This window comes from Artemia sp. Qi Xiang Cuo, chromosome 7 (assembly GCF_049724085.1).
Source record: "Artemia sp. Qi Xiang Cuo chromosome 7, ASM4972408v1, whole genome shotgun sequence".
NCBI lineage: Eukaryota > Metazoa > Arthropoda > Branchiopoda > Anostraca > Artemiidae > Artemia > Artemia sp. Qi Xiang Cuo.
The window spans coordinates 43,026,324-43,045,002 of record NC_142800.1 but is presented as its reverse complement, the minus strand read 5'-3'; the positions used below and the strand labels follow the sequence as shown (position 1 = coordinate 43,045,002).

At 32.1% G+C, this 18,679-nt stretch overlaps 1 protein-coding gene across 2 annotated transcripts in view; it reads right to left on the bottom strand.

Moving 5' to 3' along the window:
• Window positions 1–9,622, bottom strand: part of LOC148950298 (uncharacterized) — a 32,152-nt gene extending 22,530 nt beyond the window's left edge. Inside the window, exon 1 of one of the 2 annotated variants that reach the window (XM_089091542.1) lies at window positions 9,328–9,622. In XM_089091542.1, coding sequence (XP_088947668.1) covers window positions 9,328–9,561 — 234 coding nt within the window. In that variant the 5' untranslated portion in view covers window positions 9,562–9,622. The remainder of the gene's footprint in view (window positions 1–9,327) is intronic. The other variant, XM_089091543.1, reaches the window with a different exon arrangement.
• Between the last annotated feature and the right edge of the window lie 9,057 nt (window positions 9,623–18,679).

Below are 18,679 nucleotides of genomic sequence, written 5' to 3'. Positions count from 1 at the left end.
GCTGTCTATATATACTGCCTTGATTTTTGTCAAGCAGTTGACTAATTTAAACTTATTTTAACATATTAGCTTGGCCTATCAAACTGGTTAACTAATTTAATATTTTAGAAATAGCCTGCACTGTCATTTATAGCCTATTAGCCACCTAGGCTAGTTGACTACAAACATTATTACATACGGTATATAATGGTTGTTTACAAATTTTGGTAGATGTGTAGAGCAGGGACTCTCCAAAATGCTAAACAAAATGAAAAAAGAGAGTTTTTTATTCCTAATTTTATGCTGTTTTTCATGATTAAGTTGCATTTTTGATGATTCATCCCTACTCCTCCCTTCCTAATGGTTTCATATATAGCCCTAGGCTACACACAACTAAATACTAAAAGTGATTAAATTCTTACTTTATAATATGCAGCAAGTTTCAATTAATATGAATGTGAGGATACCATTGATGCTAATGAATGGGATGCTATACCATCAGAAATAATTAGGATTACACCACTAATTTCCTACAATTAGGATTAAGTAAGGTAATCACAAATTAGCAATGACAGATTAGCAATGCATAATTCTAAACATTTCAGAAATGGTATTTTTGTAGATTGACAAGAAATTCTATACAATTATATTATTTATCATACATAGCAATTCTGCAGGGCAAATAGCATCATTTTTCAAATCTGATAGCTGAATTTCAGAGACAATCAAATCAAATTATGATACATTATAAAAATGAGTTAAAAACATGGATGAAAATGTGGAAAACAAGGAAATGTGATTAACTGATGGCTGCTGCAAATTAAAAAGCAAGAATTTCATCACTTTTTAGGTTAATTTTGAATATGGGGCAAGATACCCAGTATGTAGTTGAAGAGCTAATCAGTGCTTTGATAGTTAAATCATTGTAAAATCTCTATCATACTACCTAGAAAGTGGATTCCTTCACTATTGGATTTGTCAAAATCTTCTTAATAAGTAGACTATGTGATTAGCCTGGATATTTTAACCATATACAACATTTAAATCTTGAGCATAATCTTGCAAAATGGCGTTTAATCTTGGACACTGAATCTTAAAGTCAGAAAAACATATCAAAATTACAGACATATTTGATAGAAGACAAGTGCTGTGAAACAGAATAATTTTGTTTAAATAGGCTAAGCTGTAAAGGTAACTTTAGTCTAAACTGAAATGTTGAAAAATAAGAATTTTCCAAGATTGTTGGCAGCCAATTTCAACTATGCTTGTTTAGTCTAATATATTAAACAATCTCAACTGTCAAAACCTATTTAGGCCCTACATAATATCCAAGATTAGGAGCCTGTTGTCTATAGGCCTATACAGGGAAGATACTTTTAATGAGAATATCTGTTTAAGATTAGGCAGTAGCCAAGCACTGGGGGAGATTTTCTATTTAATTCACTAATGAGACATCTATCAAATAGACATTACTTTAGAATCAAAATTCTTCCTGAATCTAAATGTACTAAGCACTTGTGTTTGCAACAAGCTTTAACCTCACCCCCTACCCTAATGTGCAAATATGTACCTTGAGTTGTATATATACACTGAGTTCTTGATAAGTAATGCTTTTCTTAAAATTGATTTAATCATGTCAAAATAATGAAAAATGCATTGCATATATGTAATTCATTGTATATAGGCTATTTGTATAATAGGGGAGAGGGGAGGGTAAAGTCCATTTCTGATGCAAATGGATGTTACATTTGGATTCAGGATGAAATTCAATTCTAAAGGTATGTCTAGGCTAAGACATTTTGGTAAAATTCTAGACAAGCTATCTTGGAAAGTAGTCAGATTAGGAAAATAAAACTTTCATCAATGAATCCAGGGCCAAAAACATATTCTGGGAGGGTATTGCCAAGCTACTATGTTAACCATCTTCTGATTTCTAAGTCCTAAAAATGTTTCCCCTGTTTTATATATCTATACCTATTGGAATTTTGACAAAACAACATTATACCTTAATTTTTGGTTTCTTTTCCTCTGATTTTAGTTTTGAACACACAATTCCTGTTATTTGAGTAGAATTTTAAGCCATATCTTAAAATACCTTAAATTGCATTGTCCAGCAAATAAGGAATTATTCTGTAGGTGCTGGTTAGTCAAGATGGAAAGCCAATGTGTTGGCTGCATCCCATTCTTGAAGCCATTGCTTGGACAACCAATCTTTGTCCACAGCTCCCTTGAAGGCCTTAACACTAGGGGCTGAGACTAGGCTACCCCTTCAATTAGGTAGTTCCAGATCCCCACAACTCTATTTGAGAAGGAGTTGTTCCATAGTCTGGTGTTGGCTTGTTTGCAGTACAGCTTCATGGTGTGTCCTCTAGTTCTTGTTGACTGATCAAGTTCAAGCATATAAGGACCAAGTGTGCAGCATTTTGTATGCCATGATGACATCCCCATGCTTCCATCAATAGGAGAGGGTGGGCATCTGTAACTTCTCCAGGTAGGATGGGTAGTTCAGGCTTTTAAAACCCTCTATTGATTTAGTTGCCTACCTTTAGACACTCTCTGGCTTTTTCTTGTTGCCTTTATTTAATCGGGTTGCCATAACCATACCAAATTCCAATTTTGGTCAAAAAAGTCCTTTGAATAGCTTTGAAATCAGCTTTGGTGACCTATTGTGGAATGTTCTTTTTACAATTCCCAGGGTCTGGAGTGTTTTGAAGGCAACTGACTGAGCATGTTGGTCAAACTTCAATTCATCATCCATAATTATACCCAGGTCTCTTTCAGCATGGGAGGAACCAATCATTTGCCCAACACCATCTATTATCAATGGTTTTTTTTCTAAATTTAGGAAATGTAGTTGCAGATCTTTGAACCCTCATAAATTGGGATTGAGCAATGTTGTTAAGCTGAAAGTAGTTTTCTTGTACTTTGTTTGAGCAGAAGATCTATTTTACAAGGTTTCACTTTTATAACACAAAGAATTTTAAGGTCATCAAAGACCAATGCTTTCTAGAGGAAGGAGTGGGTGTAAATGTATGAGCAGTCCACTACCTAAGCAGACAGATTTTAAGAAAACAATTCTTACTTCATAATATTCAAAATAATCCTGGTTAACATTTTTCCAGCAGCAGAATCTTTATTATCATTTCTTTCACTGTTGTATAATTTTTTTAACAAAATTGTGGAAAATAAACATAGATTTGACTACATTTTTCCATTTTTAAATAGTCTATATATAAAAGTTAAATACCATCACTGCCATCTACCAAAACAATATTAATGGGCAAATATTGATAAATTAGGTTAGGTAAGCAAGATGGCTCTTGGGTGTTTGTTTTATATATCATTTTTAAGATTTAGAGAATAGATATAGATACTGAAAAACTGGAAACACAGGAAAGAAGTGATGATAAAGGTTTTTCAGTAATCACCAAGTAATTATCAGTAATTATCAAGTAAGAAGCATTTTCCTAACATGTCTCTATCTGTAGTGGACTGCTTATACATTTACACCATACATTTATTGAAACCTCATAAATTGGGATTGAGCAAAGTTGTGAAGCTGAAAATACTTTCCTTGTAATTTATTTAAGCAGAAGATCTATTTTACAAGGTTTCACTTTTATAACACAAAGAATTTTAAGGTCATCAAAGACCAATGCTTTCTAGAGGAAGGAGTGGGTGTAAATGTATGAGCAGTCCACTACCTAAGCAGACAGATGTTAAGAAAACAATTCTTACTTCATAATATGCAAAATAATCCTGGTTAACATTTTCCAGCAGCAGAACCTTTATTATCATTCCTTTCACTGTTGAATATTTTTTTGAACAAAATTGTGAAAAATAAACATATTTGACTACATTTATCCATTTTTAAATAGTCTATATATAAAAGTTAAATACCATCACTGCCATCTACCAAAACAATATTAATGGGCAAATATTGATAAATTAGGTTAGGTAAGCTAGATGGCTCTTGGGTGTTTGTTTTATAGATCATTTTTAAGATTTGGAGAAAAGACATAGATATTGAAAAACTGGAAACACAGGAAAGAAGTGATGATAAAGGTTTTTCAGTAATCACCAAGTAATTATCAAGTAAGAAGCATTTTCCTAACATGTCTCTTTCTGTAGAGGACTGCTTATATATTTACACCAAGGAATGGATGTAGGTGTTTCAAATTACCTTCCCAGGACAAACTTTGGTAAATATTTTGCTGTTCATACTATTGACTTAAGAACAAAGTGAAAATGCTACTCAATGCCTTTTTTATGTTCTTTCCAAACATAATAATCATTTTTATTGCAAATGAGTTTTACTCCCACCCCTGGTCAAAATTTGCACATTAGGAGGCTGGGGGTAAAATTTATTTCTGATGCAAATGAGACTTAAGTTTAAACTTTAACCCCCCCCCCTCCCAAATGTACAAATATATACCCTGAATTAGTATATATAGGGGTGGGGTTAAAATTTATTTGCAGCAAAAGTGATTATTATATTTGGAAAGAGGATAAAAAAGGCATTGAGTGGTATGTACCTTATTTGTAAGTCAACAATATGAACAGCAAAATATTTACCACCCATACTTTAATCTGTAGATCCATGCCTGAAAGTTTCATTTTCCTAACCTTTAATTCCTCTTTGGTAACAAGGTGTGAGGGTTTTAGTTTTACATAATTTTGCTCAATTGGATACTGCTTTTTACCCTAAAGTATAGTGGAGCTGTAGGCTATTCAAAATGTGTTAGCTACAATTATCCTACATATTATGAACTAAAAATTGTTTTCTTGACATGATTCATTCTTAATAGCCCCTAATCTAGACCTTTAGGTAAATTTGCAGGTGGCACAACAATTTAGCTAGGATGAAAGTGAAATTTTCATTTGATGCCCTTTTTTATGCTCTTTCATAATACAATAATTACTTCTGTTGCAAATTGCATCTTGAGCCCTTCAAGGAGCCCCATAGGTATTCCATTTTGTAACCACACAAAGAAGTTATTAACACTAGTTAAGTTATAAAAGTGGTTAAAAATGTATCACTAGTTTATAAATAAGTTGTCCAAGAGTAATAAGGTTCCTTCACATTGAATTTCGGCTTTCCATTCTCCCCTTCACACTGAACTTTGTAAGCCTTCCGTAAGACTCATAACCCTCCGTAAGACCTTACGTTAACGTATCCGTAAGTCAAAACGCAATGCTAGAGGTCTGACGGAAGAAGTTCAAAATATTTCAACTTTTTACGTTTACATTTGAGCAAAATGGAACTTAGATGAAAAAATATTTGAGTTTGCAGAAGCTAGAAAAGGTTATATAGCTCAAAGGACACTGTTTTCAAGGACACGCAATTTAAACTAAATTCTTTGGAAAGTCCAAGCCAAGTTTTTCATCAGCAGGAAAGAAAGTAGTAAGTATAGACTGTCTTGATTTGTGGGCCTAGGATAGGCTATACTTTGATAAATATTGCTAGTTTTTTTTAAATTCTTTTTGGGTTTGAGGTTAAAATAAAACCTTTTGTGGTACGATTAATCATTTAAAATGATATTTAGGAGATTATTTTTTTAACTTAACTCAGAATATAAAATGTTCTTTATGAGGTTGAAGCCAGAATAAATTTAGATTAGGATCTAACCTGCTTTGGTACATTTAAATGGATTGTTTGATCTAGTTTCACAACATCCTCTATAATCAAGAAGATTTAGGATCATTGAGAAAAAATAAAGACTTTAAGTTAATTTCTTTGGCAATGTAGAAGTTTTATATAGGCTATCTTAGGGATATATCCAGGACCATTAGGGAAGATAAGGTGCACTGTCAGAAACACATGTGATACAGGAAAAGAGCATAAAATAAGGAATCTAATGGTATACTTTTAAGTTTATTAAGCCATTTTCTCCTACAAAGCTGCTGATCTGTAATGCTACCTTGCAATGTACTGCCATTCCCCATGATTGGGTTCACTATGGGCTATTTAAGGCTATTTGTTTTTTCTCAAAATGATAAAACTGTACAATATTACCTAAGTTTTTATTGGAAGCAAGTACAAAAATATTACAAGCATCAATGATCTGTAAACTTTTGTTTATAACATAGGCAATAGGCTATATATTTTAAATTATTTTTTTACACCAACACTTTATTTACATTTCCAACATGTGAAAATTATATTTATGGAATTCACAACAGACAGCATATTCACAGTAGGCTACAGCAATATTTCCAGTGGTGTTGAAATATATTTGTATGGATTTATTGACACAGATAGATATATCAACTACCAAACATTACTAAAAATTTAAATGAAGGATAAAACCATTTAGTAAAAGATTTGAATGATATAGTTGGAAATGATATTTGGTCATTATATCTATGTAATGTGTGATCTTTAAGAACTTTGTCAGAAAGGAAGGAAAATGTCATAGAAAACATGAACTTTGAAATAAAGAAAAAAAAATAGAATAGTAAATACAATGTCATCATTTCCCCAAACACCTGTGTGTGGATATTGTCTTCAAGTAAAAGTTGATTTTGACTAACTTTAGTTGGACCCAAAGAAACCTTAAAATTTGATACAAACACAACAAATTGTATTTTAAAGCTTCAAATCAGGACACTGAATATGCATGGTTTTTTGGCCCATCACCAACATGCTTTAAGTGACACTCAACTTTGATAAGCAAATGGAAAAACAGTAGAGTCTATTGAGTATTTATGCATTGAGGTATTATAGTAGTAAAGAAATGATATTAATTCAGTTAGTACCCTAACAAATGTTGTATAATTGGGTGTAGGCAAAGTACTTGTTTCAATAAATTTGATTTAAGGCACAGTAAATTTTACTTCTTTTCTAAGTGATCCTTGACTTTCTGTGGTCCAAAAATTCTTTTTTTGTTGCTCCATAGAATTAATTAGCTATGGAGTACGTGCTATTGAGGAGAAAAATTAACTAAATCTCTGCAATGTATTTTATGAATAATCTGCAATAAAAATTGGGCTATAAAATAAGTATGTTTAAAGTTTAAAAATTTAGTAATAATTGTTATTTTTTCTAGTTAATGAGCTTATGAAAAGATGGGGAACTTGAGAACTTGAGAGACCATTATGTCCACCTAAAGAAAAAAGGGAGATCTCCAATGGATCTGCTGCTAGTGTAGGCTTAAAGCCAGAAGACCAAAAGTTTATACAAAGAATGAACTTACTTTCTGAACATATAATTGAAAGTAACCATAAGACAAAAGGGAACACTGTTCAAGATGAGAATATATCAGTGGACATTTATTCAGAGTGTGCAGGGGGTGCCAACAATATAACTATGCTGAAGTGAATGATGCTGATTTTAAGTTCCTAAGCTTCTAGTAGGCAACAAATCTATGCATCAACAAGCCAAAATAAAACTCATAATAGAACAAAGACAGGGTCTAGAGATCAAACAGACCTGAAGGAACAGCAAGCAATTGACAAAAAAAAAACAGCAATGACCAGCATGATCTGGAGTGGTACTTTCTACAATCACTGTTATCTCATCTGAATAAAGAACTGGATGACTCAAAATTAGAGTTGCAGATGGAGATCATGAAGGCAATTAAAAAATACTTTAATCATTCAGTGTATTTTTAGTTTTATAGACGAACTTAATAAAGCTTTTTTTCTCTCTTTAAGGTAAGCATTAAATTATATGAAAAAAATGTCTAGTAGGTCTAAAAAAATAAATATTCCAGCAATATGAATAATTAATAATAATAATAACACTAGTACCAGAGTAAAAACATGATATAAGAAAATACTTTTAACATTTCTATGGCTTTGTTTTGAAATGTAGTAACTGGTTCTAGATTTCTTTGAAAAAAAATCTAATAGCTATAATCAGGTGTCTTAGTTCTATGGGAAATGGTGAAAAACAATGTAAAGAGATGCTTTTTAACATAAAGCTATTAAAAATGTGTAAGAAGACATGCCTGGCATGAAACTGAAACTAAAGAAAAAAATAAACAGATTTAGAGAAATTTTGAAACTGCCATGCAGTGTCCTTTCCCTTTGCCAGTGTTCTCTTCAAGAGGTTAAAAAAAAGCCTGAAGCCCCTCTAAAATGGCATCAGATCAAAATGAAAAGTATACTATTGGAGTCAGTATGGTCAAAAACCTAGAAAAAGGAAATTACAGCCCCCTTCCTTACACAACAAGGAAAACCACTTTTTTGCATGGGTAGAGCTGAAAATTGATGTTGCAGTGTGAAGGGAAGACTTTCAATGTGAAGGAACATAAACATAAGACCCATAACATGACACGTAACAACCTTAGGACTAAACATAATGTAAAGTCTTACGTTTTCAATGTGAAGGAACCTATATATTTGGAAATGAATTTTGTTGAAAATTCATTTCTGACAAAGATGATTAGCCTATTATATTTGGAAAGAGCATAAAATAAGGCATTGAGAGGTATGTTTACTTTATTGTAAGTCAATAATATGAACTGCAAAAAATTTACTGTGAAAACATCATTTGATGCTTTTTTTTGGTATAAATTATGAATTGTGGCCCCTCATAAGGAGACATGTCAAGAAAACAATTCTTACTTTAAAATATGTATAATGATCCTAGTTAACATATTATCCAAGGGAAGAATCTTTATCATCAAGTCCTTCCTCAAAAATCCATCTTTTTCCAACTTAAAAGAAAAAGTTTACAATAAACCTCCATGCTAAAATGAAATTTGAAATAGCTGCTATAATAAATTGTTTTTACAGAGAGTGTTTATTCTGGCTGAGTTCCCAGCCAAGTCCATTGATTTTGAGTTGAAGTTAGTTTAGGTTGTATTAATATTTTGTATTTTTGCCACTGCTCATTAAAAAAAAAAACAGAATTAACAACAGCCTGGAGTACTATCTATAAAACAACTTATTTGGCAATTTATAGCAGCAATTTCAAAAGATATAATGCATTTTGTCAGCATGGTGCTTTATTGTAATTTTTTCTTTTAAGCTGGAAAAAGAAGGATTTTTAGAGGAAAGACTTGATGATAAAGGTTCTCCTCTTGGATAATATGTTAACTACAATCATTATACATATTTTAAAGTACAAACTGTTTTCTTAATTGTCTCCTTATCTGGGGCCACAATTCTAAACTTATACCAAGAAGTGATTATTGTATTATAAAAGAGTATAAGAAAGACAGTGACATTTTCACTTTCATCCTAGTTAAATTATTGTGCCACTTGCAAATTTACTGATGTTTATCAAATCATGTAGGCCTAGCCTATACATTAACCAAGTTATCTAGCCAAGTGATTAAAGACTGGTGCTACCCAAGGGATAAACCCAAGATGTAGGCCTTTCATGGAAAGTAAATTTACCTGGTCAAAGTATACATTTTCATTAATCGAGAATTCCCCTCCTTCAACTTCTTCAATACAAACATCAGACTCATCATGAAAATCAGTAATAACTATACTAGTTTCAAAACCATCATTAGTCTCTACATCATCCTCCTGGCAAATTGCTACATTTTCTAATGCAGCCTCTTCTTCATCACTTGGGTCCTCACACTTCAAAATAACAATTTGGTCTTCATAAAATTCTTCACTCATTTGATGTTTTCGTATTTCTTGCCTTTTGATGATTAAGAAAAAAGATTAATGAAAATACAGATTTAAAATAAAATGGCTTCCACTTCAGTAAATACGACCAATAAAGGTGTCACTGTATAACATTTTCAGATTCTAAAGAGGTAGCATGGTATTCGTTCTCTGTTACTTTTAGGCGCAAAAAAACATTACCCAACCTTAGATGAACCATAATTTTTACAATATTTTAGGGCAGCACAATTTTTACAATATTCACCAAGGTTCATCTTTTTTTCAGGTTTTGAGTCATAACCAAAAAATCTGACCTCCTAATATCCTCACATTTGCAGCACAAATGGGAGGATAGCTCTATATAGCATATTACTTGTGAGTGGTTATCTCTTATGTAAAGTTATTTTAGTTTTTTGTAATTTTTTTTTTCTGTTACTAATTTTTAAACAATAGGAAAATAAATTTCATAAAGGCAATAAGGTTTTAATGTTTTATTGTTGTTTTTTTTAGTTGTCCACTAAGATTAGTGAAAACAGGGCCACGACGGGAAAATTGTGCATAGCCAGCCCCGCTCACCCCTTAGCATTGAACCTGACCCCCTAATATCCCCACACTTGCAGCGCGAATAAAAGGATAAGTCTATATACTGCTTTTGAATGTTTATCTCTTGTGTAAAGTTATCTTAGTTTTTTCATTTCATTTTTTTTTCTATTACCAAGTTTTAGACAATAGAAAACTAAAGGCAATAAGGTTTTGATGTTTTATTGTTTTTTTAGTTGTGCACTAAGATTAGTAAAAACACGACCACCACGGGAAAGTTGTGCACAGCCAACCCCAGCCAGTATATAAATTATAGGCAGTATGATCATCCCCTATCTCACCCATTATAAAAACCCGGACTTATGTGCGAGTGCTCCAGAGAACGTAGAAACATAAGCGACATTAGATCTTTTCACGGGTAGACAAGTCAGATTCCTCTTGAACGCGAAACTTGGCTTCAACGTTGGAACACTAAATATTGAAGAAACTAATTTTAAATTAATTTATTACAATACATACATAAAAATCAGTAATTAGTAGTGCAATCGTATTATGAGATGTTTTTAGGAAAGCAAAGTATTTTTCGAAGTCTCAAGATGGCATCAAGGGTACTTTGAGAAAGTTTCTGACGAAATACGTGTTCCAGGGTAATTGGACTGCTGATGGCAGATCAAATGAGAGGAGCTGTTTGTACGCGCTAATGCAAGAATATGTGGGAGGAGCTCTTTGTTCGCACCGAGAAGGAAGAGCCAGAAATTATCTGTGGTAAACTTACTGCTATATCCTTATACTGTGCCTAATATCCTCCCATTTGCAGCAGCGCAAATTGGAAGATATCTCTATATACTGCTTGTGAATGATTATCTCTTGTGTAAAGTTATTTTAGTTTTTTCATCTAATTTTTTTTTCTATTACTAGGTTTTAGACAATAGAAAACTAAAGGTCATAAAGGCAATAAAGTTTCGATGTTTTATTGTTGTTTTTATTAGTTGTGCACTAAGATTAGTGAAAACAGGGCCACCACGGGAAAGTTGTGCACAGCCAGCCCTGCCCACCCTTTAGCGTTAAACCCGACCCCCTAATGTCCTCCTATTTGCAGTACAAATGGGAGAATAGCTCTATAAACTGATTTTGAATGGTTATCTCTTATGTAAAGTTACTTTAGTTTTTTATCACTTGTTTTCTGGTACTAAGTTTTAGAAAATAGAAAACTAATGGTCATAAAGACCATAAGGCTTGGATTTTTTTTTGGTCTTTTTCTAAAAACTCATCATTTTCTAAAAACAGCTCATTTGAATAGTAATCTCGTTCCGTTTTAAGAGTCAAAAGTTATGAGACGGCAATCAGCCCCTCTCCCCTCCTTTACACCTTTCCCCCTAAAATGGACCAGACCAAATTTTGAAATAGCTATTTTTTTTCAAAATATTCCTAAGGCAAAATATTATTGATGACATATAAGGTTTTTTTTATGAAGAAAATAGGGCATATTTGATTCTGGATCTTCTGGATGCGCTACTAGTTGTGCATAGGCGCACTGAGATTCATGAAAAAAGTGCCCCGATGTAAAAGTTATGCACAGCCATCCCTGTCCATCAACTCGACCCCTTAATATCCTTCCACTAACAGTGCATGTAAATATGTGTCTATAAGTCCCATAGTTCTATACACGTCTTGCCCATGGTTATCACCTATATAAGTTTGTTTGATTAATTGTCACTTATCCTTTCACTTGTCACTTATTCTTATCATTTCTATAGAAATTAATTATGATTTGTTTGAATATGAAGTAGAATTAGGATTCGCTTAAATCAAAATATAGCCTACGATCAAGCTTCATAGAGTTGACGTTTTTCATATTTTTTTGCTATTATTAAGTTCTAGAAAATAGAAAACTAAAGTCGAATCAAGTCACAGCCATATTTGAAAGAACCAGAGAAAGAGCATTTAAAAGAATAGGACTAAATGCATTCAAAAAATAAGTTTTTACTTGTGCTTCAGCCGTTAAAAGGATTTCCTCTCCATACATGAAATCCTTTTTTACGGCGGCAAAATCTACAAATAGAAAAAAATTCTTTAAGTATTTACTCTGACTCCAATTTTTAAATTTTAATTATAAGTGCTGAATTATATCCCCTTAGCCCAACAACTTACAGATATCGTCAAGATAATTAAGAAAACAAAATTGTGGTCCATTTTTGGAAGATAAATTCTCCAAACCTAATTATTTTGTGCAATACTATCTCCTTGGCAAAAGAACTCAAGGATTTAAATTTCTACCCATTTGAAAAACAAAGATTTTTGTCTTTTCTTGGCTCCATTTTTGAGGGAGCTATAAGATAAATTATATTTACTCCAAAGTATCACAACCCTGTCACAAGAACATTAGTATATTATATAAGTTTTAAACTAACAAGACGAGATTCTTTTTTGAATCTCATGCCTCTACAATATAGCTTTGTTTTGTTCATTATTAATCTTTGGCAACAAGAAACAGCTGTTTCTAAATTTAAAAATCATTTCATTTGTATTTGCACCCCTACCCCCGATGGTCCTATATATAACCCTACTTATCTATTATCTAATATATATTAACGCTTTGTTTTCATGTCAACAGGCTCCTTGACTTGTTAAGACTATTAGATTACAGATTATTGATTGTAAAAGAATTTCATGTAGTCTATGTTTGATATTGAATGTTACTTTAAATGATTTATGAATTTAGATAATACTGGAAGCAGACATGATAATGTGATTAATAGAAGTAGGCTGCATATTATATGGTAAGAATTTTGTTGTTTAAAATTTTGTTATTAATTTTGTAAAAACCTGTATCCTAGGGCTATGTCTGGGAATACCAGAGGGGGGAGGGGATGCATTGCAAGTGAAATCATTATTATATTTAAAAAGGGTACAAAAAGCATCAAATAGTGTGTTCATCTTGTCCCTACATCAGCAATGGAAAATAAAAAAATAAACTCAGTCTTTTTTAATAGCAACAGACCCGTGTTCCAAGGACTTTTAAAAAATATTTATTCTATTTATAAATCTTTGACATTTACATTTTAGAATAAATTTCAGAAAAAATAAACTCGACAGAAATTTGCAAGTGGTAATTCCTTCAAAATGTTATTGCTTATTGTTACTTTGACACTTTGTTTACTTCAATACTTGGATTTAGTGATTTACGTGGCAACTTCGATTTACGGTGCAAGGGCTGTATGTTATGCAAGTTGCTTATTGTTACTTTGATTTGTTTTTGCAATAAAAATGAACAAAAATTAACTAAAAAAATTTCCGAAAAAGAAGTTTCTCAAAGAAAAATAAAGGCCATTTTAAACTTCAGATCAGCAGGACTTTTAAAAAATATTTATTCTATTTATAAATCTTTGACATTTACATTTTAGAATAAAATTCAAAATTCAAATAAAATTCAAACTCAAAACGGCCAGAAATTACTATAAAAAAATAAATCAAACCCAAAATGAATAGAAATTAAATAAACAATCATAGAAAAAAAATATACAACTAATAATAATATAAATGAATAAATAAATCTTAAAGCGATTAATGTTTCAATTGAATATGCAAATCAAGCTTAAAACGAAAAAAATATCTTGCTATTGAAGCATAAATCAAACACAAAACAAACAGAAATTAAATAAACAATCAGTGCAAACAAACATACAACAGATACTAATATAAATGAATAAATAAATCTTAAATCGAGCTAAACCCAAATTGAATATTCAAATCTAGCTTGAAACGAACAAAAATCACTACAAACAAGAATTTGGGTATCGCCTCCTTCTCTCACTGTAAAAGTCTAAAACCTATTGCGTTTGCTTTACTGAAAACGAATTATCATACAAATATTTTCTTTTTTACTTAATATGGAACACAAACATTAAAATTAGAAAAAAATTTGAACTGATGAGCTTTCAGCAGTCAATATCAATGTTCAAGACGTATATAGTCTCACTACAAAACAAGAGTTTGGATATTGCACCCTTCCTTATCTGTAAAAACTTAAAGCCTACTGCGTCATTGGGGCTTCACTGAAAACGAATTATATTACAAATATTGTCTTTTCCAGTTATTACAGCATTGAGAATGAAACTAAACAGTTACAGTGAAATAAAATCTTGAACTGATGAACTTTCAACAATTAATATAATTATATATCAAATATTCAATTTGATTGTGTTTATACTTTCCAAGACTGTTCAAGACACACAGTTTTCAGTAAAGCGCCAATGATGCAATTGAATTTAGACTTTTACAGTGAGAGAAGGAGGCGATACCCAAACTCTTGTTTGTAGTGATTTTTGTTCGTTTCAAGCTTCATTTGCATATTCAATTTAGTTTCACTCGTTTTAAGATTTATTTATTCATTTATATTAGTATCTATTGTACAGTATGTTTGTTTGCATAGATTGTTTATTTAATTTCTGTTTGTTTTGGGTTTCATTTTTACTTCAATAGCAAAATATTTTTTTTTCGTTTTAAGCTTGATTTGTATATTCAATTTAAGCATTACTCGCTTTAAGATTTATTTATTCATTTATGTTATTATTTCTTGCATGTTCTTTTGCTGATTATTTATTTAATTTCTGTTCGTTTTGGGTTTGATTTATTGTTTAATAGTAATTTCTGGTCGTTTTGAGTTTGAATTTTAACAGGTATTAGTATCTGCTGATCTGACGTTTAAAATGGCCTTTAGTTTTCTTTGGAAAACTTCTTTTTCCGAAAGTTTTTTTTTTAATTAATAAACTAAAATAAAGAAGAAAAAAGTCTAGATTCTGCGAAGTTTCGCGGTCAGATTTTAAATCCGTTATACCGGACTAGATTTTAGAATATAATTTTTGTAATTAAAGAATGAAAGATATGAGACACAAACTAACAAAAATCTGGCCTCTATTCATAAACTATCTTTATGGACATCAATAAGGCTATCTGTCTTACCATCATGTTAATACCAAGTTAACCTATGGGCCATTTTATGACCAAATACTGTGTTGGCTATAACTAGATTGTTATACCTACAAAATTTCAGCAGTCTATAGCCATTACTGTTTTCTTTTCCTACATCAAATTTACCTAGGCTAGGATACCATCATCGACTGACACGTGCTTAGATCATGCAATGTTTTCTTTCTTTATCAGGATCTGGTTTTTAGCCAGGAGCACCTATAATCGTTAATCAGTGTCCTAGGGGGCTAGAGCTATTACTAAGAAGATGAAACGAATTTTGGAAATCCGAAACCTGTACAAGCCCTACTATTATAGACACTCGAGTGAGACTGCTCCTGTCTGTCTGGAATATTGGTATTCTGCAAGCAATCATTGCTATATGAACTAAAATTTACTGAATATTTCAGAGGCTGTTGTTGCCAAACTTGGTGCACTTTTGGTACAGAATAATGATTATAGTCTAATTTGTGGCAAATAAAAAATTATTGTCAAAATATTTTTCAAAGTGGTCTGTAGGCTCACCGAAATAAAGTGAGGATGACACCTGTTCCGCACAATGCATTATATTTGTGGAGGCTCTATACCTCCAATATAATCTAATTTGTAGGTTTGATAAAGTTTCGGCGGTCGGTTTTTCACCCGGGTCGTAATATACCTTCTGATAATAAATTTTATTGGCGCCAACGAAATGTTATAGATTAACTGACCCAAAATCGTTTCCCTCGTCATCTATATAAAGCATACTTAACAATAACAACTCAGACTCTTGCGTGTCCAGAATATTAGCTATGTCTAACGTAGCCACTGAGCCACTCGATGGACCTGAACAAAAAAAATACCGTGAATATAGTGCTCCTAGGCTAGAGAGTTGACACCAAAGTTATTACTTGAATATTTTTCATGATGTTAGCAAAATTGTATTGTTCTAACTACACTTCATATGCTGCATCTAAACTTAAAAAGAGGTCCAAAAAAGGAGCAGTTGCCAAAATGAGCTGCCATTTACTGATGCTAGTTATATCTATTCTTGATTTGGGTTAATTGTCATTTCGCTTTCTAGTCTAGTGAGGCAGAGGGATGATATCATAAGTACCCCATAAACTTTAATAGTTCTCTCATTGGTAAAACAAATTGGAGCTTGACTTTTCTACTTTTTGTCGCACTAGAAAGCTTGTCGTTGAAAAGGGAATTAATTTTTCCCTTTAATTAAGACATAAAAAATGTTTTTTTAGCACTCATAAACATTCTTGGCAACATATGACATGAACCCTTTTGTAAAGATTTTCGTTTATGAGATACACATTCTTAGATTTTTGAGAGGTAGAGAACTTCATTGTTGGATGAACTTTAATACTTCACGTATTTGAAAGTGAAATTGGATAGTGTCTCTTCAAAAACAAGCAAGTCCTGATTCTAGGTCCTGACTCGGTGCATAAGCGATTCAAGTTTAAGTGTAATTGCTTTTCTCCTACTGCCAAATCTTGGCAGAAAATTATGCAGTCGCACTTTGTAGGCAAGTTTACCCTCAGTTGAATCGAAATAATAAAAGTACCTTAGATCAGTTTGATTAGGTGCAAAAAGTAGACCCATGGGAATTTCAGCCATTCTTTCCTTTATGGATCATATTTGTTCGGAATTTGGGTTGAATGTCTGTATCCAATGTGCTTCCTAAATTCAAAACCTGTCTGTGAACAATGCGCAGTTTACATAATCTTGGACCATTGTCCCTGGAGCTCTAGGGGCGATGACGACCCCATACGAAACTTATCAGAAACTTCCGACATTTCTTAACGAAATATCTATAATTTTTTTGGGTCCGATATGCTGGAGGTTACAGGGGGGCTGGTCAGCAAAAAAGGGCACGGGACCCTTCCTGTGATCGGGCGCTGATGTCCCTACTTATTTTTGACCCTTAAAAGCCGCTATAACTTTCGTATCTATTGAACTTTTCTAACATTCTGAGAAGAGGCTGAAAATAAGTCTGAAGTGAATGAAAAAGAGAACTAGAAAGGAATTGGTTGCCTTCTAATCCCTTTTAACCCCTAGAAAAATGAAAAACAATTCTCAACTTCCACTCGAATTAGCCCTCCCCTTCCCAAAGAATACGATGTGTTTGGGAAAACCAAATGCACTGTATGAAAAAAACTCTTTATATAGAAAGCACTTGTGCTGCCTCTGACTGGCAAAGATAGCAGGGATTTCTTTAATGACATGATAAAACAATTCAAAAGCAACAAACACAGCGGAAGACGTAAGGACAGAGTTTCTCATACGTTCTTCAAAATGAAACTTATTTAGTTCATGGAAGGTATTTTGGTTAGCTAGATTTTACAGACTATGCTAGACAAGGATAACTGTCCATCCTGCTTAGCTCCTCCCTTCTCTTATTTGATCAATGAGTATAGTTTTTCTAAATGTTGTTTTTCAGTTGACATTAACGCTGGAACAAAATATGTAAGATAAGTAGGCTATTAAAAAATCTTGCAGAATCCCTGTAAATGCAAGAAGCTTTGGTGACTGACAACAATCACCTTACGCCTTAGATCCTCCTGCGCCTCCAGAGGCATCTAGGGCCTCGGTAAGGAGTCTCCAGCCTTCGCAACATCCTGCTGCCATCAGCACATAATCTTGCGATATCCTGCTGACTGACAACAATAGTCAGTCACTATCTAGTCAAGTTTTGGAACATGACAGTACACCGTGAAATTGATTGATCTGATAGCTATCTAAATGCAGTATTGTCAGAATGGGCCATATTTACAAAAATCGAATCTCAAATTTATTATAAAATATATGCAATACTGTACAGCAAAATGCAAACTAACAAAAAATGTTTCTATTGCCATTAGATAAATTATCTTTTAAATATTTAGTCTTAGGATGAAAGTTTCGTATGAATGCTAAGATTCATTTTGATGCTTACGGATGGCAATTCCATACATATTACAGACTTAAATAAAATACACCCCACCCAGGAAAACCCCTTAAAAACTCAGCACATAGTGCATGAGTAAATAAGCTAATTGGATTGAATTGAATGAGGTTCTAGATGCATGGGACTGAGTTGTATAAGGTAGATAAGAGGGGAGGCTGAATTACTTTGAGTTGAATGGGAGGGTTTGCATAGTCATCCTTTTAAAATCTTAAAGCATCTACATTAAAAACTAATGTAATTAATATTCTAGACCTGAAGTCTATACATATATATATACATAATTTATATATATATATATATATATATATACATATATATATATATGTATATGTATATGTATATATATATATATATATATATATATATATATATATATATATATATATATATATATATATATATTATATATATATATATATATATATATATATATATATATATATATATATATATATATATATATATATATATATATATATATATATATATATATATATATATATATATATATATATATATATATATATATATGTGTGTGTGTGTGTGTGTGTGTGTGTGTGTGTGTGTGTGTGTGTGTGTGTGTGTGTGTGTGTGTGTGTGTGTGTGTGTGTGTGTGTGTGTGTGTGTGTGTGTGTGTGTGTGTGTGTATATATATATATATATATATATATATGATAAGTAACT